The 26,472-nt window shown below is 43.6% G+C and overlaps 1 protein-coding gene across 1 annotated transcript; it reads right to left on the bottom strand.

Annotated features, from left to right (window-relative positions):
* Positions 1–226: 226 nt before the first annotated feature.
* Positions 227–9,333, bottom strand: wg (wingless). Its single transcript, NM_078778.5, has 5 exons — positions 8,785–9,333; positions 6,856–7,106; positions 3,353–3,654; positions 1,744–2,174; positions 227–1,612 (listed from the first exon to the last, which is right to left on the bottom strand). Exons 1-5 carry the CDS (start codon positions 8,898–8,900, stop codon positions 1,306–1,308), a joined length of 1,407 nt encoding a protein of 468 aa, NP_523502.1. The 5' UTR covers positions 8,901–9,333; the 3' UTR covers positions 227–1,305.
* Between the last annotated feature and the right edge of the window lie 17,139 nt (positions 9,334–26,472).

Here is a 26,472-nt window from a genome sequence, read left to right as displayed (position 1 = left end):
GAAACTGCCACTGGCGATGCCGCTGCTGCTGCCACCGCGAGCTGGCTTAAATCAAATATTGAAATGCCTCAGAGCAGATCGGCGACCCTGACCCGTGCCCGTGCCCCTGTCCCTGCCCCCCCACTCCACCTCCCCGGATACCAGCTAATTGCCCCACACATGGTCCAAATAATTGCCCCAGCAACAACAGCCCGTACCAATGAATTCCACTTGGCTTTTATTTTTTGTAATTTTTTACTCATTGTCGTTTTGTGTTTTTTTTTTATTGATTTGTTTTCGATTGCATTCGCATTTTTCTGCTCGCTTTTTTGTTTCTTGTTTTCCTTCGCATTAATACTTTACAAAATTGAATGTCTATGAGCTAGTATAAATTAATTAAATATTATATTCATATCGAGCTATTTATATACTTAGTTTAACTAGCCAGCTAAGTGCATTTAATTAGTTAGTAATACCTACATGGATGGGGTGGTTTAAGTTAAATGTGTTTACAAAAAAAAATATTTCGTGTGCAAAATTTCATAAATTCCAAGCAACTAAAATCTTTTTCTGTACTTCGTGGGGTTGGTATGAATTTAATCTAAAACTAAAAGTTAATTTAAGCTTATTTATGTACAAAAAAGAATTTGTTGTTTTGTATGACCATGGAAATGGAAAAACAATAGTGGAATTTTTACTGTTGCATTCCAAATGTTTTCCAGCCCTGGTTACCGATTTTCTCGAACTATTATACTGTCCACTTCGCATACGTTTTGGTCCTGCCCAAAGCAGTATGCAAGCAGTTCAAGCAGTGCTCGCTAGAGAGAAGGAAGGAGCTGCGCGCTTTTTGAATTTTCAGTCTTGTTTTCAATGATTTAAAAAGATTTTAAACGACAGCATGAGGAGGGATTCAGCAGAAAGGGGGCGCGCTTCGAAGACTTTAAGCTACACTAAAGTATTTTAAATCGATTACTATTATCTAGGGGTACAAAAAATGGGGGCTTTGTAATTTACAAAATATTTTGCTTCGATTGGGAGCTGGCTTACATGACTAAAAACTGGGCAAACACATGTTGTATTCCTCACTTCTTCTTGAAATCTATTCGTTAATATTCCTTGTGTAATACTGCTAAAAAAAAAGTGAGAGCTTAAAGGGTTTTGCATGGTACACTTCAGGGGCGGTTAGTCGTATCTTTAACTAGGCTATAGTCTAGGTTCTTAAGGTGCTAATAACAAAGGCTAAGCGTAGACAAAATACATAACACATACAAAGAACGAAGAGGGCGGCTTCAGAGGACGGGACTGGGCTGGAGGCGGGCAGTGTCCTTACAGACACGTGTAGATGACCTTTTTGGTCCGACACAGCTTGCACTTCACCTCGCAGCACCAGTGGAAGGTGCAGGCGCACCGCTCCACAACGACGACCTCGTCTCGCCGATAGCCACGCCCACAGCACATCAGCCCACAGCCGTCGACGCCCAGCGAGGTCTCATTGCACTGGCGGCCATGGGTTCCCAGGATGCCCTGCCGCAGGTTCTTCTCGCAGAAGCTCGGCGAAGGCTCCAGATAGACAAGGTCCTTCGAGCCGGGTGGCTTGTGCTCGGGATTGTGCGGGTTCAGTTGGAAGTGATATCTGCAAGGAACAAAACAAGAAGGTAATGAGTAAACATGCTATTTTGTGAGATTACTATAATTTTAAGGCTGTGTTTTTTTTAAGAAATGAAGTTATGATTGTTAACAAAAAATATCGTGGTGATTCTTTACCTATTATGCTTGCGTCCCTGACGACGTCCATTTCGTCCGCCCCTTTGACCAGCCTGGGGCAAACTGTTGGGCGACGGCATGTTCGGGTGATGGATCTTGCTGATCGGGTGGCTGTTCTCTAGCAGGATGTCCGGCATATGGTCGTTCAGCATACGCTCCTCCTCCTCGCCGTAGACCAGACCAGACTGCGGAATAATCAGGCCGTTGGAGCCCACGGAATTCGAGCCGGCTGCATTCGGACTAACTGGGGCCAGAGCGTTGGTGGCCCGGAGACTGTTGGTCACTTGCACGCGGGTGGCTCCATCGAAGCGGGCCTTCAGATTGTCGCCAATCACACGGAAGTTGGCCAGTCGCATCCAGCAGGTCTTCACTGTACACGATCCGGACATGCCATGGCATTTGCACTCCTGTCGCATCTCCGCTTGGACGTGCTGTAGATGAGAAAAGAGCGGGGAGAGATTGTTCATTAGTATGACTTTATTAGGCTTCTTGCGTATCGACTCGCAATATGTTTTTCACTTAATTATTTTGCTGTTTTTTCTTGGCCGGTTGTTTTTGCCGTTTTGCTGGCTGAATGGCTGGATGGGATGGCTGGCTGGCTGGGAGATTGGCGGCCCGCCTGCCACGTTGTTGCAGTTATTAAAAATCAATAAATGTTGTTGCAACTTGCTGTGCGCTTGTTGCATGTCCCCCCCGAAGTTGCTGTTTGTAATTGTTGTGCGCGGACCAAAAGTAAGAAATCAACGCAGTTGGGGGCCTTCTCAGTTAGTTCGGTTAGCAGCGGCCGCAGCAGCCCGATGATCATCATCATGCTGATCGCAATGATTACGGAGCTGCGGCCCATAACAAGTAATAAAATAATAACACAGGCGGTGGGCTCTGCTCCCTCCCCAAAAACGTCGGAGGACTAGGCCCGGATCCGGAGGGATCGGTCGACTCTAGCTGGATACAGTGCATGTAGTGGATGTTGGCGCAGTGTGCTACTTTCTACGCCCCACTAAAATGGATAGCAGGAGTGACGGTGCACAGTGGTTTGGTCAGGCCAAAAAAGTCCATTGCAATATGTGAAAAACTAACTATTATCCCACCATTAAAACTCATTTATCGGTAATTAAGAAAACAGCTCTTTTTACATTTCTGTATAATCACAATTTTCTCAACATTCGACCACTGTACCCCTAAAACTAGAGTCCTACTATTTTCTTGCATGTGGAGGGGAACTGGAAGCTGTCAACGAGTTAATATACGAGCGACACAAGCGCAAACGAGTGCAGAAATCCCCCCACATTCTCATTCGGATGAAAGAGACAGCTGGAGGGGGAGCGAAAGAGAGAGCGCTAATCTCTACAAGCTAGGCCAATTGGCGTTCGGCTCCAATTAATTGTGGGGACGGAAATTGTCGTCGCTGGTTTTTATTAGCGCTCCAGTCGTAAATCGCCCAGCCAGGCTTAAAACCGAACATTTGGACTACTTATTACGAGGTACACTGCGAAAAGAGCATATGAAATAAAGCCAAATCATACCTCATTTCTTATAGTATTGTATAGTAGTATTTTGGCTCTATTTGTATTCGTTTCTCAGTGTATTAATGCTGGGTATCTAAACTTACCGCTCGACCCGCCTCGTTGTTGTGCAGATTCATCTTCTCGCGCAGATTGCGACCCCTCTCGCCGGTATCGACGAATTCCCGGGAGAACTTGAACCCGAATCCGATGTTGTCGGAGCAGCCGCCCCACTCCCAATCCCGCACGCCGGCCACACTGCCCGCCTGGTGGTTCGCTTGTGGAGATCTCGACTGGTGGCTGTAGTCGCAGGTGCAGGACTCTATCGTTCCTTCACTGCAGGCCCTGGCAATCGAGTGGGTCACCGCCGCGCTGGTGATTGCGTAAATGAAGCTCGTCTCTCGGCAGCCTAGAATGATTACAAATAAAATATTTTAGTTAGTCAAATGTAACATATTTTTAGAAAATTAAAATACAGAAATATTTTTTAAGCGAGTGGAATGTCCACATGGCTGATTTCATGAGTTTTCTTCTCTGTGCAGTCATTATTTTCGCCTTCTGGGTGTTCCACTTGGCACCGAAGACCAATACCGCGACCAAGACAAGATCTCAATCTCGACCAAGTGAAGTGATGGCCGGAGACGTCGTGGGCAAGAGTTGAAATTTTCGTTATGAGTAATGGCACTTGTCTTCCAAAGCCTGGTCAATTATGACACTTCAAGTTATCAATGCCACGATGGCACGGCGAAAAAGAGAGATGAACGCACCAAAACCTGACACAGATTAAACGCTCAACTATAAATTCCAACTTAACACTTTGGGCCCATCTCGGCACAATCCATTTTGAGTGGACAGTTTCCCCTTGTGGTCTTTACATTTATTTTTTATTTTTAGTAACTGCCTCCGTTTCTGTTTCGGTTTCTGCTCTGAGAGCGAGACCATCACAGATAAAGAACAATGAAAATTGAATTTACATGTTGCAGATAATTTTTCAAGTGGTTTCGCCTCGGTTCATAGCTCAAGATATGATATATATATAGGGATGGTCCCGCCGGTCAGGTAGCTGAAAATTCCTGGGTAGCGCGTCTTGTCAACCTTGTTTGGAATTTCCAGTTGCGTTGCGAAGAGCGTTTCAAGTGTAGTATTTATTATTAAATGAATAACTCTTTCCCTATTTGAAATGAGTAGTAACATTTAGAATTTGAAAGGAGCAAGCCCAACAAAAATCACTGCCTAACTTATTTTCGTTGAGGTGTTGATTGACGCATCTGTGATTGAGTAGTCTGCACTTGAAGATTGACACATTCTAGCGCTCTCCGTATCACGGAAAACAACTTCCGCTTGGTGTTAGGAATTTTGCCGCTTTTGATTTCGATTTCCTGGAATTCGACCACGAAATAATTTGGTTTATTTTTTCGAAACTATACCGAAGTGAGCCTCCAATTCCCGGTTAATGTTTGTTTGTTTGTCGTTGGTGGTTTCGTTTTTCCTTAAATAATTTCACGTATGTAACGAAATTGAAGGCGCACACAGGTAAATTGTGTGTAAATATGTGCAAGATGTTTGGGCCGCGATAAGACGTCGGCGCATGCGCAAACGGTATGGGAATCACAGAGGCGGGGGTGCGAGAAGGGATCGGAACGGGGGGCGGAGGAGCGGACTCAGGGGCGTGACACAGTCATTGGTGACTTTGTTTTTTTTTTTTCTGATGATTAGCTTAGCAAGAATTCGCGTTACCTTTTGGAAGCGAAATGTTGTTTGCATTTCGTACTCTCCTTTTGTGGCTTTGCTTTCCTCGTTTTATGTGTAAATAGCGAACAAAAGATAATAAATACGAAATATAAAATAAAAAGCGGGGGTGGTGCACCCTGAGCAATTAAGCAAAGAAAGGGTGTGGCCAAAATGGAGCAACCAAAAAATAAATTTCCGCATGTAATGCGATATGTTTCTGTCTTTCTGTTTTATATAATTGCCAAAACGGATTTCCGCTGCGAGTGGGCGTGGCTCGAGCTGATTGAAATTGAGAGCAGGACGAAAATCAGAAGCAGGGTGCCTTGCTGATCCTCAGCCCAGCACCAAAAACCGGGAGTACAGCTCATCTCGGGGTTAAGCTGCTTAGTGACAGCAGCGTCAGCAGTTCCCGGAATAGTTTAGACCTCTTGATATAAAACCCACAGGAATATAGGCATAGGAATATGCGAGACACTGGGACTCAGGGACACCCGGGGCGGCTTCGTCACGAACTGATGATTGCCAAAAAGGGATCTGTACGAGGAACCCAACGAAAATTTACTAATAGAGACAGCCTGTTAAAGCGTGTGGCGTGGCAAATTGACAAGGTGTCACCAATTAGAAAACAAGTTAGGCCAGCCCTAGGACTAAAAACGACAAAAAAAAAAAAGAGAACCCAGTCAAGAGACAGGAATTTCGGTATGCCCCGCTGGCAGGGTTCCTACTTCTTTCAGTTTCCAGCAGTTTGGAAGCCACTGACTCAACTCCGAACCCCAAGTGTTAATGGTGCGCTCTAGGTGTTAATTAGGGCCAAGGGCACGGCACGGCAAATACATTAAAAATTTGATTGTGGAAAGCGATGAAAGTGCTGCGATAAAAAGCTGTCACCAGGGCAATAATTTCCCTTTTCTTTTAAAGTACTCCATAAAATGTCGAGAGCTCATAAAAAGGATGTTGGCGGAGAGTCAAAATAACTTGATAAGGTCAAGAGCCTGGCTATAAAAGTCAGCTGCCGTTGACAGACGGACGCAGCGTAATCGGAATATCGAAGCCACGCGACGCTTGCCACGCCCACTATGAACATATATATAGGGACATCAGGTAGTTTCAGTTTCAGTTGCAGGATCTCAGGAAACAGGACAAAACAGTAGCTAATAAAACAGCAGGCGAGGGCGGGAGTCGTATGGATTTCCAGCTAAAAACGCGCTAGGACAAAAACTGCGCATGCGCGACTTTTGTTTACATTGATATAAGAAAAACTGGCCGTTCTCCTGGGATTTTGCTGGCGCAGCAGGCGAACTAAACTCCCAGAAGACAAGCACGTTTGATTGATTTGAATGACTGAGTGAGTGACAACAGTGGTTCAGTGGTTCCAGTGGTGCTGCCAACTTGTGCTCATTAGCATAAACACGCTGAAACCGAAACGCAAGTGGAGCAAGTGCAGCGAGCACAGAGCCAACTCTTTGTTCCTCCGACCCGATCCGATCCGATTGTCCGTCCAGGGGAAAGTGGCCCCTTCAAAAGGGTAGTCAACCCATATACAAAATATATACATGCTGCCAAGTGCTCAGATCGTATTACAATAACAAACAAGCGCCACATACATATACCGAAGAGGTCCAGGGGAGTGACATTTCATAACATAAATAAAGGGCCAGTCAAAGGGAAAAACTGGATTCGAGCTGGGTTATGCAAGCAATTTGTGTGGTAGCCTTGTTTTCTAGTAGCTAGCTAAGGCAAAAAAGAAGGCGTTGCCAAGAATAGATCAGTGGATCATATTTCCCATGGTAAAAGGAGTCTTAAGTGAGTTGCAAGTACTGCGGCAGTTATTAAATGAAGTGTTATTTTTAATAAAGAAAAAATCATATAGTTAGCTCACCTCGATCAACGATTTTGCCGAATAGATTTTTGCCCCTCGAGAAGTTTCTCGTCGAGCAGTTCCAGCGGCGATTTCTGAACTGGTGTTGGCACTCGCTAATGGCCAAGTTGGCGCCCTTGACCAGGGCTCCCAGTACACCGGGATTGTCCCTGACCAGGCGTCGCTGTTTCCTTCTCAACGTAGAGTGGATCGCTGGGTCCATGTACATGATGGGCGTAATGTTGTTGGGTTCGCCGACCTTGGCAATGCCCCTGAAAGAAAATGAGCCAGAAAACCGAAAGTTAATAGAGCAATCTTCGGAAAGAGGTTGTCAAAACTATTAAATGCTTGGCTGAGTTTTTCGCCTAATTATGAGAACAAGAATAAAGGGGACGAGGATTTCCACCAGCTGAACGATATTTTTTTTGTCATATTTTCCAGGGGCTTATGTGTCTTTCCACTTGACTTGAGATCGAGCTGTTTTTCTTTTGGCAGTGCGTATCTTTTTTTTCGTTTTTTCATTTGCGGCTTTTCTGTGTCTTTTCTATTTCGAATATTTGTTGTTTCTGGGCGGTATACGTCAATTGCCGGCGTTACTCAAGCATAAACCACACAGAAAACGCATATATAAATTAGGTACACTCACACGGGGATGGACAAATATTTGCAGACACCTGTCGGCTAACGCTTTTCTTCTCTGTGACCTGTCATAATTTATTTTCTTGTTTCAATTGTTGATCTTTATAATATTTTTTCTGCGCTTCATTAGCAACAACTCGTATATATACATTTATTTTTTCACATAACAAACAATAAACAAGTATAAACAAATGTTTATTGACAGGCAGCGGAGAATGCAAATTAATTGCCAATTCAATTGAATGCTGATTGCGGTGGGAACCGAACGTTGCGCAATGCAACGAAAATTAATAAAAGTACTTAAATAAAATAAAAACTTGATCGAAAGTGTAACATCTGTGGGTATCCGCAGGTCAGCGATTGCCAATCGATTTCAATTCCCAGGCGGATTAAATCGATGGCCCGAACTGAGATTTATGCGACGGCAATCCGAAGTCGTAGCCGCAATTTGTGTCGTTGTGTTTTTATGTATTTGTGTTGATTTTTATTGTTCAGGCCGAAATTTATGCCGTTATAAAAAGTTATTAAGGCTTAGCTGAAGTTTTGCACATGATAAAAGTCAAACAAGCAACTCATCAAAGCCGGGGAATCTCTGGGAGCTGGGTAATAATATCAATGACAAATATCAGTTAGTCCCAAAATGGTTAAAAAGCCTTAGTAAATAATTTGTATTTAACGAAACAAACCATTTGTTGTTTAATTTTAATCGTATTCGTTCACAATACTTTAGATCAATTTACACTTTCAATAAATTTGTAAAATGCATATCAACAATTTTTCCGCATGCCAAACGAAAGACTTAGGCAACGAACTTGATTTACTTCATCAATAACTGTTGTTGCATCTCTGCGGTAGATCCCCAAGTCTTGACTTCCTTATCGAGTCTTTATTGCTCCCCTGCCATTCACCCAAAACCCCATTCATATCTAAAACTGTGTCACACACACACAAAGTTTATCCCAAGTAAAAGTTGAATGCGCGCTTAGAATTTTTAATTGCTTTCATCAGGCGAGAAGATGAACGAAGTTGAGAAGAAGTCGAAGCTTTATTTCAGTTTTAAGTGTGTGTGCATTTTGTGGCTTCCGCATTTGGTGCGTGACGCACAAGACCTTTAAACTTTTTTTTTCTTTTGATTTTGTTTGCTTTGTAGGTTTGTTGCTGTGGGAAATGTTTCTCGAAATGTTTCGGCGCGTGCCTTGTTGTTGTTCGTTGACTTCTGCTTTTCAATTTTTCCCCGGCTGGTGTTTGCAGATATTATTTTCGCCCGCCCGCTAATTGCCCAATTTAATGGAAAATATTCAATGAACTTACCACCACATGGAGCCCCGGCCCCTTCCGGATTTCTGTTTGCCCTCGACTTGGCTGAGACTGCTGCCGCCGCTGCACAGGGCCATCAGGCAGATGACGAAGATATAGCTGATATCCATTATTGCTGATCGGGTTTATCTGTTCGACGGCACACACACTCTCACACTGACACACGGGGTATGATAGATACTTCCCTTCGAGTTGTTGTTTGTTTGCGAATGGTTTGGTTATATTGAATGTATCGAGCAATTTCGCGTTCAATTAGCGCACTATAAATGAGGCATAATCATCATTAGCATGCGTATGCCGATATTGCTGCTCATATTTGTGCGATTAATTCCGCTGGATCACACGGCAATCATGGGACACAACAAGAACTTGTAAGTTTTCCACGCATATACAAATATATATTGTATCGTAAATTTGGCTGTTTCGATAGAATACACTCGGCTCGCTCTAGTTATAGATGGCTAGTTATAGATCGGTTCGATCGCGGCGTTTCGAGCGGAGGAGTGAAGATTGTTGCCCGGTTCAGTGCCAACGCTTAACTGAAACACACGGTGCGTTCTTTCGTCCGACTCTGCGTTTGTCAGCAGCGACCCGAGATCCCCGATCCGATCGCATCGTCGGTCTTCGTCTTCGGATCGCATACACGACCGCCCGATGGTGTGTGTGTGCGAGTGGGGTGGAGCTATACCCTGACTCCTGCATTGCAGCTGCGTGCGCCAGAAGAGCACCGCTATATGGCGCGGTGATCGTTCGTTCTCCCTGTCTCTTCGTAAACGTTTCTTGTGTGTTGCGCTTTGAAGTGTGCGTGCGTGTGTGTGTGTGCGGTATATAGCCAGCATGGCCCAATAAGAAATGGCGGAAATGGAAAAACTCTGCCCGGCATTTTCGGTGTAATCGATTGTATTGCCCGATTATTTGCGCAACCTCATGAATTTCGTCATAGCTTTGACTACATTTAATTATACATATTTGTCGCAATATTTTCGCCTATTTCTGTAAGATATTTATGGGATTGGTTTTTTATGGTGATTTTGTTACGCTTACTGTTCGGCTAATAAAGGCTTTGAACTATTATTTTCGACTGTTGAATTTGGGTTTTATCTTTAGCTTATGGGTGAAAAAGTGGTATTACTACTTTTAACTTCTAGCTTTTGGCTATGAAAGTATTCTTAAATCGATAGCAACTAAATTTAGCTACTCTATAAATATAAATATTTAGAAACAATTAACAAGAAGTTTCTTTAATATGCCTGTTTCCTTAAACCTTTCCATACATTTGCCGTGTCAGAACAAGTTTTCTGCTGCTTTTCGGAGTAAATTTCGGAGTAGTCTTATATACTGCACTTGGATGCAGCCAGCTCCCTCACTCTCAGGGGATTGTTACCACACACTTTGGCATTCCGAACCGAGTTTATGTCTTACCTTTTCCTCATCCATTGCTTGGCCGCTTCCACTAATTGGACAGTTTGTGCAGCCCAAGAAGAGCTGGTATCCCACCCCACCTTTAGGGGCTATCTTCCCCACCTATAGAACACTTTTTTTTCAGCCATTTTCAATGAATTAAACATTAATTCGCTGTTTAGAGCCTGCCAGAACTGATAGTGATTTTAAATTAATTATAGTGTAGGACAAAACATAAATGTTCCAAATAAATATATTCATTTATTTTTCAATTCATCGGTAAACAACAACAGGAAAAGCGCTTTGCTGGCCAACAAAATGGCGAACGGAAAGAGTTCCGTTTTCGGTTTAGGCCCAATAATATCCCTTGGCAAATATTAGCACAGTCTGGGCGCTGGAAAAGAGTTAGGGGAAAAGGGTGGAGGAGTTGCAGGAAATAGTGTATGTTTATTTGCTTAGGCCCCGGGGCCTGAAAAATTAGCGCGTTCTTATTAATTTTATTGCCGCGGAAAATCCAAATGATGAGACACACACGCACTCCCAGACATTCACGGCGAGTGAGTAAGAACAGAAGGCTGGAATGTAAATATATCATAAAATCCAAACCTCTCGCTGCTGTAGGTAGTGATCACCTCTCCTCGTCTTCCATCCCGCTCGCCCACCGAGGTTGTAAAAATAACCCAAATCGGCAGAGCTACTAAAGTCTGGTGGGTCTATTCATTAACTAATGGCAGATAGCGAGAGTGGTGGTAATTTCTTTACGATAAGCAATTATCTGAGGCAATTAAGTTCTTCTTGGGAAGACACATTTTTAATCAAATCAAAGAAATAGTAGGACATAAAAGGAATTTAGAACAATATATCTTATTCTATCTCTACGATAATATCGAATATGGAAAAAGGAAGTATATTTCTTCATCCGTCAAAGTGTAAATTCCATAAGCTATTCATGCGTTTTTTCTGCATAATTGTTGCTCGCACTGTATGTGCGGAGTTTGTATTTTGGTTAGCCAACACAAAACAGGTCGTAACAAATTCGAGGCTAACCAAGAGGCGACCTTCAATGCGATATGGCTAATCCATCAAAGTAATATCTATTCGTAAAACAACGCCACAACAATTCTAAACAAACCAAAACCGATCGACGTCCAAAACCCCCGAGAGTTTCAACCTTGAAGAGAACCAAATATTTTCCAAACGAGTGGTGCGTGTCCTTGGAAATTTATTGAAGGTCTACGATTTGGTCAACCAACAAGGAGCTGGGACTCAGAGGAGTTTCCCAAACTCAGGTGATTAGAAAACAAGTCGAAAAGTCAAACTTGTGTTGCGTTGCATTTGCATTTGAATTTCCACATCCATTTCCTAGCACCTTTTTTGCAGTGGGAGTTGTTTCACTAAAAGTGTAAAATCTCGCCTCATAATTGCAAATAATCGCCGGCGTTGAAGCGCGACTAAAACGCTGGAGGCGGAGGGCGTGGTCCTGTACCTGGACAGCAGGCAGACTTCCCTGCTAATCGCTCACAATCGGAATTTATATGGTCGGCAATCATTTGGCATCATTTGCAACTTTGCGTCTCTGTGACTCCGACTCCATCTCCCAATTTTCGCCTTTTACCCTCTGAATATTTAGTTGTCAAGCGTTTCCGAATTAGCCACGCTGTGTCCTGTCAGCAGAATTGGTAGAATCAGCAGCAGCAGCAGCTACGGCCACTGGCCAGGGGTCATAGGTCAGCACCGATCGCCGCATGACTCGCTGGGCCCGTTTCGTCCCTCGCAGGGTGTGAAAATTGCTTCCAAATAAAAATTTGCAACACTACAACTTTATGGGCCTCCTGTTTCTCAAACAGCTAATGTGCCGTGCAAAAATGCTACGCTTCGATCGGGATTGGGATCGGTATCGGGATCCGGGGTTCCAGGTTCCAGGTTCAGGTTAAGGTCCCGTGATCATTGCTGCGATCATGGACAGCTCGCGATCGGAGGAGATCTTCAGCTGAGCGTGTCGTGTCTTTGTTGATGGAAAACAGTCGGGCACTTGCTGTGTGTCTTCTGCATGTTTTATTGCACTCGATTTTACGCTCGAATCTGCTGCAGAGATCGGGCCAGATGATCGGCCATAGGTCGATATTGATCGAGTCTAATGGGCATGACATGAGACGATTAACCCGGTGCAAGAGGTTGTAAATGTTTTCGTGGGCTCTTATGGCAGATCAACACCATTAGGGCATTTTTGTCCATAATTGGGGAGGGAACTCTCTTTTCCGCCTATTTTCTATATAATCTGTTATTTTAGTAGCTTATATATTGTTGGAGTGGGTTTTTGAAACACTTTGCAAGTATCAACAGATCGGTAGAGACCATTTTGTGATCGATTTTATTCTCAGAAATTAAAGAGTCTAAGCTGCAGTAATTCAAGATCAGCTAAAGATTCCAAGACTTTCTGTGCTGGCCATCTAAGAGCCTGAGTTATCTTAGCTGAAGCCAGAAGATTGCCCAACACTCATTGCCATAATAACCACCAATGGCCAACTTCAGATTTCAGATTCAAGATTCCAGAGCCAGGGCTTGCGTGCTCTCCACTCCCACTCCGGCTAAGATGCTACGATTCTGATGCCTGGGTCTGCCATTGATGACTCCACATAATTTGCTCTTGCCCACTTTTTCACTTCCAAGAAGTGGGAATGAGGCTGGACGGAGAGGTGCGCATGTATATGGGTGAGATTTGAAAATAAGCCATAATCAACGCCATCATCATCATCATCGGCCAAAGAAGTGGAAGAAGGGGCCGGGGCATCCAAGCATCGATGATGGTGGTCGGGTGGTCGGTCTCTGGACCTGGTCGACCAATAAGGTGAGAGGTTTGGCCGCCTGGTCCACCCCTCCCACTACCTCTCACCTGGCAACAAAAACAACAGTTACCACTAACCAACTGTTGGTTCTCTTACCGCTCGAGGCGTTAATATTTTTTTCTGGCCAGGTCCGCGTTGGGATCGTTGCGTGTCTTTCTCTTTCGCTGGGAGGTCCATTTTGTTGTTAACTTCACTCCACTACTAAACAATAAATTTTGTTGCCTGCGCTGGCTGTTCGACATGGTTCACGCACTTTAGGCCAAAATATGCCACTAATAACTACCGAAAATGGTTGTCCGGTCCGAAAGAGACTCCAAAAAGTTGAGAAAAATGGGCGTTTAGTTACGCTTTGATGACAGTGTAGAATTTCGGGGTCCGACAATTTATATTTCCCGTTCCCCCGCCAGCGAAAGGAAAAGGCAGCCAGTTTTTGTTACCGAAAAATTTATGCACAGAGGGAAAAGAATGCAACTACATTTAAATCGCTCAATATCAGGAAGATATTTTGTAATTGGATAAAAATGCATTTGTAAACGTTTTCTTTGAACTTTCTTGTCATTTAATGTTTTTTTTCTATACTATTTAAAAACTAATATTCTATTATTACTCACATTACTTCTAACTACTTTTTTTCGGTGCATTACCAGCGGTTTTTGGGTTGTTAAGTGCTTATAAAATGTTGAAATTATATCTTAGCATGCTCGGCTACATTTTCTGGCCCGGCCTAACTATAGGTGTTAAAGTTCTCCTTATCGCGAGTTAATAACAATTAAAACCCAGGCGGCGGAATGCATAATGCATTATCATCGTCCACGCTGGCGGTCCGCGAACTCCGGAAGTGCGATCCGACGAGCAGCCATCGAGGAAACATGGCGGGGCGAAAGGGGAACCACCGGAGCGTGTGGTGGTGGTGGTGGTGGCATGTGCAAAAGAGTAGAGTGGTGGTGGCGATCTCTTCTCGGCAGCGGAGGAAGCCATTTTAGTGCTGACATTATGGTAACAAGATCCATAATGGGTTCACTGGGAAATGGCACCGAAATGGTAAATATCAGGCAAATGGAAGGAAAGGGGTCGATATTACTTGGTAATGTGTTTCAATGAAAAAATGATATTAATCAGATATCTCTTACTTGTAAATGTTACGTAAATGTCGTAAATGGAATTACCATTTTACGAAATGCCTGCCTTAATAAAAACAATCTCTGCTTGTGCAGAATTAATATGGTTTTGTTAGTTAAAAGTTAATCAGTCACACTGCCACCTGACAACTCTTTGGGAAACACACGCCCCACTCATTTATTTACCACTCATTTGATGGCCACATATCTTGGGCGTGTCAGTTGGCCATCAACCATCGGTGATGGCTTTTTATTTCAGCAGCGTTATTGACGCCATTTTGGTGGCAATTAATTTGAATTTTTCCTGGCGTTAATTGCACAATGACAAAGCTGTCGTCGCCTGTCGTCGTCAGTAGCCACCACCTCGTCTTCATTATTTGCCGTTTAAACAGCAGTCGAAGACAAGTTGCTACCGCTGCGCCTTCTTTTTTTTTTTTGTGACGCGCCACAAAAGCACACACAAAAAAAGCCGAGAGATCTTAGTAGCAGCATCCGCCACACAAACCAAGACAAAATACCAAATACGATATACGAAACACAAAACGAAGCCAAAAACACCAAATAGCAAACATCGAAGAAAACAAGTTGGCCAAAAGCCACTCAGCCACTTGGCTTGCGTTGGTCGCTGTGACTAGCGAGCGTGTTTGCCTATTTGTTTATGGCCTTAAGCCGCCTCGACTGCCGCCTGTCAATAACTGTGGGAAAAGCCAACAAAACTTGATGCGCACCTCCCATCTGCGGGGATCGTGGTCAGAGGAGCAGATGGGGGGGTAGGCGAAATCGAGATCATTGAAGATCAGTGGCGTTAAATGGTAATCGCAAGTGGCTGCCCTTGTTCCAGATGGATCCTCCAAGATCGTTGGCTTATCGTGGCAGCAGAAGAACCATAAGTAATCCAGGGTTCTCTAAGATTTAAGCTATATCAGGGGCTTTTATAGTATCCCAGTTAGCTGACTTGTGAGTAGAAGATCCATGATCTGGTAGGTATCAAATCAAATCACGTGAAGCGACCACCCAAAATGGTTTATTTCGCTTCCTGGAAATGCACACTTTGTTCGCCCCATATGACTAATTAATATGTGGCCTTTTTGGCACAATTGTTTGGCTACCGATGGCTTGGAGGATTTCCAGGAAGATTACACAAATAATTAAGTTGTTTAGGGGTTCATTATTTTTCACGGCTTTTGTCGGTCTGCGAACTGCTGACCTTTTGTCCTGGCGGCACAAGTCACACGTACATATGAACGGACACATGTATAATAGTAGGATAGATTCGGGGATTCGTAAGGGTAGCCAACAGCCAACAGCTGGCCACTTAAAATCGATTTCGAGGATTCAACGTTATCCTTCGACCATAGCGAATGGGGGCCGGGATTTCGATTGGATGGATGGGATGGCTCTATTCAATTCCCGATGGAAGACAGAGCGCTGTCGTACGTGGGTCGGCGGCATTGGGTCAAAGGGCAGCGTCAACGGCGTCACCAGGTCGCGACTCGATCTTGGCGCCAAAAAGAATGCCGGGAATGGTGGTGCCCCCGCTCCCAATTGGATTCGCACTTCATAAAATGCATAATCTAATTGCGGCCCCACACGAAAATCGGTGGAATCTGAAAATTCGAGAATTGGAGAATCGGAAAATTCAATTATTAAGTAGTGGCAGGAAATCCAGCGACATCAAGGCGGCGCCAAACCTGCACTTGATTTCCCTCCACTGATCTCCACAGTCTGACGCAATAATTAAGTCATTTTAATTATTAGATGACAGCCACCAAAAGCAGAACCAAAACACTGGCGCACAAAAAAGAAACTCAGCCGCCGCCGACTATTTTTGGTATTTTCCCTCGGTCTCGCCAAATCCTCGAGAGAGTTTTTTGTTTATTTTGACTTGATTCAGGTTTTTCACACATTCGCTGGCGTTTTTTCCGATCGCTGGCGTCGCGACAACTCGGAACGAATTTTGGTCAGCAGTTAATAAGTTTCCACATTTTATGCAAGTGTCTCCCTCCCGCACTCAACGTTGTTTTCCTTCCGTCGTCATTGAGTAGTTTGGGAAATTTACACGCTTAAGTGGATGCACAATGCCGCAGGAAAATCACGTACACGTGCCGCTCCGTCCGCTGATCAAGGACTTTTTAAATGTTTTCCTAGGACATTGACTTTTGCCTGCGCCAGGAACCGATGCTAAACATGTCCGCATATCCAAAACTCTCTAAGTAGGGCTTGGATCTACGCTAAGCCCCTGTTTGGTTATTTAGTCCCTGTTTTTTCCCACTCGGATTGGCCTTTTAAGCGGTAAGTGGCCGTGTCGTGTGGTCCGGAAAAAGTACGGATATTAACTAAGGTTTCGGTTTCATATGACAAGGAAGCAATTAGGGATATTGAGAAAAACCATTGCAGCTGATTGTAGAAATTAGAAAATACACTTTTACAGTGCCAGTAAATTTGTATGTTATATTTAAAAATACAAATATCGTTTTAAACTATTTTTGATATCTTTAGAGAAATGCACTACCATAGATGATTTTAAAATTAACTGGTAACGAATACCTTGCTAATTCTGTCTTTGCCTTATTGTTGCCAAAAAGAAGATCCTGCAAATACATAATACTAAGTGATCTTCAATTGATGACGGATTCTGTGCAGCTAATGCTAATCCCTCTCGAACATTGAGTTTCCCATGAGAAGAGTCAATACACAGTGCAGCAATACCCGAAAACATTCCCAGGCCCCGGAAAAACTGTGTGAGAGTTAGTTGGGAAATTCCCCAGGACAACGTGGCATTTCCTTTCTGCCTCCGTTCTTCTGCTTTCCGCTCAATGAAAGTTGCGCTTGTTTTATAATCGTATATATGTATGTACATACATAGTCTTTTTGGCTGTCGGCACTTTCTCTGTGAGAGCAATCGAAGCAACTTACTGTTCATATAAAGATTACATTTTGGGTGGCATTTTTCGTAGGAAAGATAAGGCCGAAAGGGAATCGGAATCTGAATCGGAATCGGGTTGGCTCGACCTCACCCATTGACCAAAACTCGCTCCCCGAAAAATGGGAATGAAATACAGATGAAGACATAAAGCGTGGCTAATCGAACATTTCGAGCAGAGTCGGTTTGAGTCAAGTCGAAGTCAGATTCACACCGGCGATAAGCGGCCTAACCAATATCTACAGGTGATAATTATATAATTTGTGACGGATGGACAAGCACATAAAAATGTTTCACTACAGAATATTTTTTATAGTCACTCCTCGCCTTCTCTGTTTGCCGTCGAGTGTCTTTTGTCTTTCGCCTCTATTTCTTTGTTTGCTGACGATGGCATGAGTTAGGAGGTGTGGCCCATACACCCGGAAAAAAGTGGCCAAAATAGTGAAATCTGATAAAACTATGGCTGGGAAATTAAAGGACACCAAAAAGACTACAATTCTAGTTAGTTTTTCTTCTATATATATTAGCATGATAAGTTAAAGAATTTTTTCGAGTGCATAAGGCTCGAGCAATGCCGATGGGAAAGTGCCGGCGAAGGAGTAAAAATTGTAGCACTGGGTGGGCCGTGGGAGTTTCTCCAGAGGGCTGACACATAGAGAAGTACACATATAGGTGGATTGGCAGAATTCCCCGATCTTCCAGATACTCCAAACACGATCTTCTCGCCGTGGCTCGCCTTTTGTTCGTGCTTAATTGTCGTTGTGGGGAATTGCTTGGAATTGCTGGTTTGGGTCTTGGCGGATTCCGTAAATTTCGCATTCGTTCCGAGCCGCAGAGCTATGGGCTATTCGTCATTCGCTTGTCCGACTGCCTGGCCATCATGACCATGGCCATCATTATCGTCATCCGTCCGATCATGATCTTGTTTGATTTTTTTGCGATTTAGCAAAAATTACTTTTTGCTGGCCGAAGAGAAGTCATCGGACCTCTACTGCTGGCCGCGCGTTCTTTTCACAGCATTTCACAGTTTTTGTGGCCAATATTAATTTCGCAAACGTTTTAAATGGCTAAGACGGAGGCCCATAACTTTAAATATGCCATGTGAAGCAGCAAAGAGGCAGAGAAAAAACCAATCTCGAACCAAAAATCCTTTTTCCTGTGACAGTTTCGCATCGACAAAAAGTTGGCAAAAAATTCTGTCTCTTCTGCTGTGGCTTCTGCTGCTTTTTGGCATTTTTGTGTACGCATTTCATTTGGTTTTTGGATTTTTTTGCAGACTTTTTCTTCGACATTTCATCTCCGAGAGCGTGCAATTCTCCGGAGACATTTTTGTGCTGGCCAGCAAAAAACTAGAACGATCCTCGGAGATTTATTTCTTTCGTTAAGGATTTCTGAGACGGTTTTGCATTGCAGATCCTTGTTACGCGACGGATTCGTCATTATCTTCATGGGCAGATCCCGAGCTGTCAGTCAGTCGGTGTTCAATTCAACTAACTTCGATCCTTTTTGGACAGTCAACTCTCGTCATGGCATCGTGGCAAATGTTTAACATTTGTACGCCTGTTTTTTATTTATTAATTTTTGCTTAGCTTTTCGTGATTTTTTCGCGTAAGCCCATGACAATAAAAAAACGTTTCTTTTGTTTCTCGGTCGACCATTTTTTTGTTCAATAATAAAGAAATATTTTTAATAAGCTTTCATTCATTTTTAACGAGGGTTAAACATTCTGTAGCGACATTCATTTTTTCCGCGGTTTGTTTGCTTCCCTGCGATTCGATTTGATTCATCTAATGGATTTTTGGAAGCAGATCGAAATGGACCCATGGGAGCCACTCGAATGATGTGTACAAAATCTGCAAATTCAATCAAATTGCAATTAAATGGATGAGTAAGATGTGCTGGGAGGTTCACGAGAATTCTCGATCTTTCCTGATTTTGATAGAAATAAATTACTAGCTATTATTACATATCACCCAAGTACTTAAGTAATTCAATAAAGTCGTAAGCACATCCCATTTATTTAATTCACTTTGATTACTTAATCCTAAAACAAAGCAAGAGTTTTTATTTTCCACATCTGTTCCTCCGGCCAAGTCAATAACCGCCCCCATTTCATTTGCCAAAGTGTATCTCGCAGGTGAAAGATTCAAAGTACGGAGAAGGGGGCCACTAGGCAATACGAATTGAAAATTGCAGACATCGAGGCAGACACACGCCCCATTAGGCCCGACATTATCGTTTCAATTTCCAGACATTTTGCAAAGACTTTCTGATTGGAGAATGGGGAAAACGAAAATGAAAATTGACATTGAAATTGAAATGGAAATGGAAATGGAAACGGAGTTGCCTCGAGGGCCATGTGGCCGCCCATCTGTTTTTATACCCATAATGGACCGCTCAATATGCAAAACCATAAATGAGGAAGTTGGACGAGGTTATGGATGATAAGACAACTGAATGGCCAGCAGATCAGAGAAAATGTTTCTGGATGATGAGCGGGCCACTTGTGGTGCAAATCGTTTAAAAAACATTTGCAATTGTGCGATCGGTAGTTTTTTTGGTTACTTCTGGGCCACCCTGAAGGACCTGAAGGATGTGCCGACAAAAGGAACTAACTGTTCATCGCACACGTTGAAGATGAAGAGGAAGGGACCGATGGACCGTCGGACAGAGGCGTTTGTATGCCAGCAACTGACAGCTAAAGAATGGGCCAAAATCCTAGTCGATAAGGAGGCAGGGTCCTCGGGTGCTCACCCTCTGTGAAAGTAAATGCTTGTCAGCTGCGGCAGGAAACACACAACACACAACCAAAAAAAAAAAGTAGAGAAATACAAGTTAATAATGTCTTCATTATTGTTGAAGCGTAACTAACGTGGTTTACACATATTAGCCGGGCCAGCTCGCTGGGAAAGGTGAAAGACAGCGTTGAAAATTGCCATCTAGGTGGGCCCGGGTCCGATCAATGAGACCTTAACCGATCCACAATTGTATCTCCTCTGGTCCACAGCCCCAGCACCATCCATCCACACATGTATATATACATATATCTGCTGTGATAAGGCGTAAGGCCCCTGCCGGTTGACATGACACAATTTTTATTCAAATGGCCAGCAACATGAGGCTGCATTATCGCCGGTGGGAATGTCGCACAAGACGCAAGCGAAGACGATGAGACTGTGCACAGTGGGACAAGAAAAATTTGACACGCACATACGATTTTATTTCAAACATAAAACATAGAACAAAGGTATTTATTTTTATAAATTATCATGATTTAATATCAGCTCAATCAGTTTCATTTCACATTATTAAAAATGGCGTATTTCCTTGATTGAACACTATATTCACAACCTGTGGTTTTATAATATTTAATTTTGCAACCAACTTGTACATCCATAATTTTGTATGACCTCGGCCCAGTGTGCGAATAATGGGATCCCCTGGCGAGCATAACTTTATCACTTCATTTGCTGCCGGAGCTGCAGTTTGACCATCACTTCAGTTCGCTGCTACCACTTCTTTGATTTCGCCTCCCTTCGGTCCTCGGATTCAGTTTTCCGACTTGGTCGACCGCATGCCGCGTGTGGCGGTAGCCAAGATTGAGCCAAGATCGGACCAAAGACCAAAAGACTCAAGACCGGACCGGACCGCTCGTCATCATCAACATATGCAGCTCTATGTCGGACCAACCGCACAGCAGCCCAACAAAACAGGCGACCACCCAGCTCAGCCCAACCTGAGATCTCGTAGAGAATATGATGGGAATGGGAACGGGAATGGGCATAAGAATCGGAATGGAACTGAGGGACTGCCCGTTGCGTTTGGCATTCTTCGGCCTGTCATCGCCCCTGACTAGAAACGGAGATAAATGGTAACAGACTCTGGATAGAGCGGTATCCCATACGGAGTCGCAAATTGGCAGCTGGTCGTCAAGTGCTTCCGTTTGCTTTCCCTTTCCCATTTTTTCCATCGGCCTGAATGCTTCCATTGGTCAGTTCCGGCGCCGCATATGCCACAAAGATAAAAATAAATAAGGGATAGAATTGGGCACTATTTAAAGTGACCCCCCCACAAACCCCTTATGATTCCAACTAAATGCCCTTAACTGATAGGTTGCTCTGATGAGCAAAACATACAGTGGCAAGTCGATTGGTGAACAAGCTAGTTATATTAACAAAGTAATAGTATTACCAGAAACGAACTGGTTGTCAACTGACCTGTGTACCTATTACTTTTAAATTTTGTTACAACTTAGTAACATTAAATTTATAGTATTACTGCATATTATTACTGCACTACCTTAAGATTCCGTTCGACATGACGAGGCTCCACTGTATTGCCTATCTGTTCGACCAATGCGGAACAGCTGGGCAGCTGCCTCAAGTCCAGATATCTCGCCTGGATGTGGGACAAAGTAATGCGGCATATTTAGTGGGTTTTATATGTTAGTATAAGGAGGAGCAAGGCAGATGCCGAGTGAGGAGGGCATAAAACGAGAGCAAACGACTAAAAGGCTCTGGCTGTCGTCGAGGCCAGATAAGATTAAAAACAATTTTATTGCAGCTCTTTAGTTGGACTCGCTTGGCTGGGATCCCAAAACACAAGCCCGAACCCAAAACCGAACCAAGAGCAAGTCGAAACCGAAACCGTAACCCAAGAGCCTGTAATTTAATTAATTTAATTTTTATTCAAAAAAATGCCTTTTGATAAGCGCAGACAAAGTTGAGGCCCCACAGCTGAACGAACAGGCTCCAACATTCCTTAACGAAAAACGAGAAACCAAAAAAAAAAAAAAGAGGCCGAATGATTGTGGCTTAAATCGATTAATGCTCCTAATCTGAGCCAAGAATCTCCGGTGCTGTGGGATCTTCGTTCTCGGTTCATTCAGGGCCTCTCTCTCTCTCTCTCTCGCCATCTCGCTTGCTCATTGATTCATTAAAGATTTTTATTAAAAGGTTTTAATACTCGCATTAACTCCACACGATCCAGCTGTGGTGGACTGTTGAACTCGTACTGCCATTGGTCAAGTTTTAATGCTGGATCCGATCTCCGGTGCTGGCGCTTCTTTTTGCGCTGTCATCCATCGTGTCAGGTTTTGTGCGTTTTCATGCCGCCTCTTTTTCATTTTCCCCAGCTCGGCCCGACCTCCTCTTTCCCTTCGCTTTTTTTTTTGTGGAAAGTGTGAGAAAGGAAATATCTTCATTGTGCGATCAGCCGAGCGATCAGCGATCGACAATCCACAACAAAGTGCAGCCCTATGCAGCATTAATTGTGCCACAAAAGATCAACAAGTCAGGGCGTTGATGATTGGCTTCATCTTCATTAAGATGGGATCGGATCGGATTGGATTGGATCGGTTTGGCTTGGACGGTGCCGGGCATGGGCATGGTGCCCGTGGAGTCACCTCGCCGCAGGAATGTTAAAAACGCAAACGCACATTTAATTTCCCTTTTTTTCAAGCCGCTACAAAATATGGTTTTGTTTCTTAATGTTTCACAATTTGTTATTGGCTCGGGCCTAAGAGGTTCTAATTGAGATGAAGCTAGCTCGACCTGGGTCTAGGCATTAATTGAATTGACAACCACGGATCTAAAAGTAAACGGAAAACGGCAGCTGGCGCTATGTCCACAGCCAAACACTGAGAAAAAATCTAATTTAGGGTGGAGATAGTTCCTTACATAGTATGGTGCTTTATTTTAAAAATCTTAGTATTGAGATCAATGCAGGCGAATAAAAAGCTTTGCCATGTTGGGCAAATTGTTTAAAAGTAATAATAATTTCAAACTTAGCATAGAATCCTTACACTATCAATTTAAGCCTTATTGGAATGGTCTCAATACTGGCTTTATAAAAGAATATTGAACTACCAAAGTATAGGACCATTCTTTCAGTGTAGCAACTGCGATCTGATCAAGGAGTGCTCACCTCTGGCTTCGACTTCGATTCCAGCTCCATCTCCAACACCATGTTGGACCATTAAGCGACCAAAGCGGGCCAAACCTGAACACGGAAAAAGGTTAAAAGGTTCAACATTTCATTGTGAATGTTGCCTTTGAATTAATTTTTATTGTTATTGTCTTTTTTTTTTTTGTTTTTTGGTGGCTTGCTCTCGGGCTGTGAACTCAATTAAACGAAACGCCAGGCGATCCGATCAAAGATGTCATCAGTTTTACAGTATGGAAAGCAGCCGCAGCAGCTGGTGGTGGCGCCTCCAAAAACACAATTTTTTCATTCATTTTGGTGTGACATGTGGCGACAAATTGAGGTTACGTATACGAGAGAGGGATGTTGAGAATGGGGGCTATCCGCCGATCTCAAGCTGGGGTGTTGATGTGTGGCCAACTGAAAGCGATTTCTGGAATATATGGAGCAGCGACTGGAGCAGCGAGGGAATTATTCAAGGTTAGAGTGGCGAAAGTTTGGGGCAGGTCATGGATACAGGGAGCTTGGAATTGATGTAAGAAGAAAAGTAAGCAATATGAATCATATTCATATTCTAAACCACTTTGGTCGTTCCTTTGCCACCCTGATGCTGACCATCATTATTAGCTTAGCAATTATCATGATCACGGATGAGGGGCTAAGGCTAAGTGCTGTGTGCTCCACTAGCACAACTCAATCACAATCTGCACCGATGCCTGGCCAGAGATCGCCCCTGGGTCAACATCTCAGGAGCAGCCCAAGATGCGGCAGTCACCAAGCGGCAAACCAAACCAAAGAAACCCCGGCGAACTAAACCAACTAAACCGAACCAATCAAGCGATAAAACATCCAAAACTAAGCAAACAGAGAGGGACAAACAGCTGGGCCAGCAGATCGTGTGGATGTCTATATGGATTCCGATGCGGACGACTGGCCCAGGGGCGATCAGGGAACGGGTAGAGATCTTGCCGATCGGTAAATTTGAAAGAAAATTAAATCCGTAAATGAGGAAATCAAATATCGTAAAGTGCGCAGTCTTGGTGGCAAGTGGATTTCATGGATGAGCTGGAGGCGGAGGAGGATGGCATGGGACGGGACGGGATGGGATGGGATAGGATAGGATAGTCGCAGGGTTGGCGGGGAGTAAGGCACTTGCTTTGCCCATCTTCCCATGAATGTGAGCAAACAGAGAGTGAGAGGCCGTGGAAGCAAAAGAGATTTTAGCGTTTTGCCGCCTAGACCTAAGCCGTTGCACTGAGAAAAAATACTTGACAAAGTTGAACAATTTCATGAGAAACCAATCTCATAAAAATATAAAAGCATGTGCTACTTCCTTGTTAGATAAAATTCATTTAACTTGTTTTATGGTAATGAATTCAAATTAAAGGGATATTTATTTGGCACCCTTATTTTCTTCCAGTAATTCTTTGCCCACCCCTCGTCCTCCATCACCACCTCCTCCTACTCCTCCCCCGGCTCTTCGCTATCCGATTTGTTTGTCCAAAACATTTCCCAATTCGCTGATGCATTTTATGAACGCGTGCAAGGCGCTGTTCAAACAGAAGGCTAAATGCATTCTTAACCTTTTTTCACCGCTGGCCCTTGCCGTACCTGTATTGGCCATATAGCACGGATATATAGTCTGGTATATAGGGTTAAGGTCGTGGCGCGTGAGTTCTTTAAATTGACACAACAAACAGCATCGGGGAATTTGAGAATTTGTTAAAAAAACAGAAATCAGAATGCACTTTTCGGGCCAAGAAGGAAAAATGAAAATGGCTTAATTAGTCGATGTCGGTTGGGAACCCTTGAAGACGCAGACTTTCCGTTCTCGGACTGACAAAATATTTGCCAAACTCTTTTGACAGCTGTCAAGTGGTGAGCCGGAAAATGGAAACGTAGCATTTAATTTTCCCTTCGGCTGGTCATCATTTTTTGGGGATCCGTTTTCCTATGCAAATTTGCCGATGCACTTTGTGTGTGGTTGGGATTTTAACTCCTGCCAAACTCCATTTTCCAGCCATGTACATATGTGCATTGTACATGCCTGAAAGCACTCGAAAACTCAAAAAAAAAAGATAGATTTTTTGTTTTGCCCAAATGAAATTTTCGCTTAATCTCGCACATGTGAGGAGCGAGCAGCTGAGCAGGAAGTGATTTTCCAATGATTAACTTCGCTGAAAGGAGGCTTGTTCGGCTGCGCACGATAGATACACATATCTGCAGATATAGATATGGATATGGATGCTTAGATAGAGGGATCGCTGGCGGAAAAGAGGCTCTCAGGGGCCGGTGATCGTGTTGTACCTTTTTGCTTATCATCAAGCAGACATCGCCGATCGGCGCTCATTCATAAAAGTGCACAAAGTTGACAATCTTACTCAACTCCTGCCGATGCATAAAGATAACTGAGATATATGCGATTTAATGAGTCCGCTCCCCGCCCATCAGCTTTTCATTCTCACTGGGCAAAAGTATCGATTGCACTTGGCCAAACAGGGCCAAATGAAAAACTGGTACAACGCTGATGATCTGGAGCAGCGTTTCTTTTTTTTTTCTCACACACACGCCGCTTAGATTAGGGATGTGCTCGTGAGGAACAGATTGGGTGTTGCACAGGTTTTAAGTGTATATATTTTGATGAAATATATTTAAATAAATAATTGCCAACTCTTTTTTCATTTAAACCTTGTGCTAACTTTTAATATATACTACCATCCAACGTATTTCCATCTAAAGAACACAAAATTGCGTGACTAAATCGCAATCACGGACTCACCTCCGGCACAGGTACCAGTTGGTATCCGAAGAGGAAGCGGGAGATGTGGCACGCAGCAGCGGCAGCAACTTTGGCGGTCCTTTTCCAGGAAGTTGCGCCTGGCGTGCGCGCTCATCGCAGCTGCCATCCAGCAAGCAAGTCCCAGGCCAACTCGAGCCATCCAGCTGAATCCCATTCACGCGAGTGGCCCATCGGCTCATCTCACCCTGCCCGCACCCGACTCCCTCTTGCGCATCTTAAGTTTTATGCAAATTAAGCAACGGCAGCAGCATCGGCAGCTACGTGAGTTTTTAGCCTACTTTATGGGCCCCGCTCATTGTCAGCTTCTTTTCGATGCAGTAATGCCAATAGAGACTGTAGCAATAATAGCTATAGTATGAATTAGTGAAATTAGAATATTGAAAAAGGTCTCTATATAACTTAATCAATCTGAATATCATTCTGAGTAATTATGCTATCTTCTAAGTAATAGATTGTTTATTCCGTGCAGTTTTGGTAGCGAAATGATGTTGTTAAGTTATATTTTCCATATATAAGAAATTCCGAACGTTTTATCCTTTGAGCCACCTGAGCATAGCCAACTTGGCAACACTGTTGCGATTGTGGTGCTGGATTGTTGTTGTTGTTGTTGTTGCCGCTGTGGCACTTGTTGTCGAGCTGTCCAACTGTCGAGGAGGTAGGTACTCGGCACTT

Source organism: Drosophila melanogaster, chromosome 2L (genome assembly GCF_000001215.4).
Source record: "Drosophila melanogaster chromosome 2L".
NCBI lineage: Eukaryota > Metazoa > Arthropoda > Insecta > Diptera > Drosophilidae > Drosophila > Drosophila melanogaster.
The sequence above is the reverse complement of the archived record's forward strand: the minus strand, read 5'-3'. Positions and strand labels throughout refer to the sequence as shown.

Excerpts from the sequence above, each read along its gene's own strand:
- wg (NM_078778.5), bottom strand. The coding sequence starts at position 8,900 with ATGGATATCAGCTATATCTTCGTCATCTGCCTGATGGCCCTGTGCAGC. Across the intron at positions 3,655-6,855 it reads CGGCAAAATCGTTGATCGAG|GCTGCCGAGAGACGAGCTTC; the intron begins GTGAGCTAACTA and ends TAATCATTCTAG. Across the intron at positions 2,175-3,352 it reads ACAACGAGGCGGGTCGAGCG|CACGTCCAAGCGGAGATGCG; the intron begins GTAAGTTTAGAT and ends TCTCATCTACAG.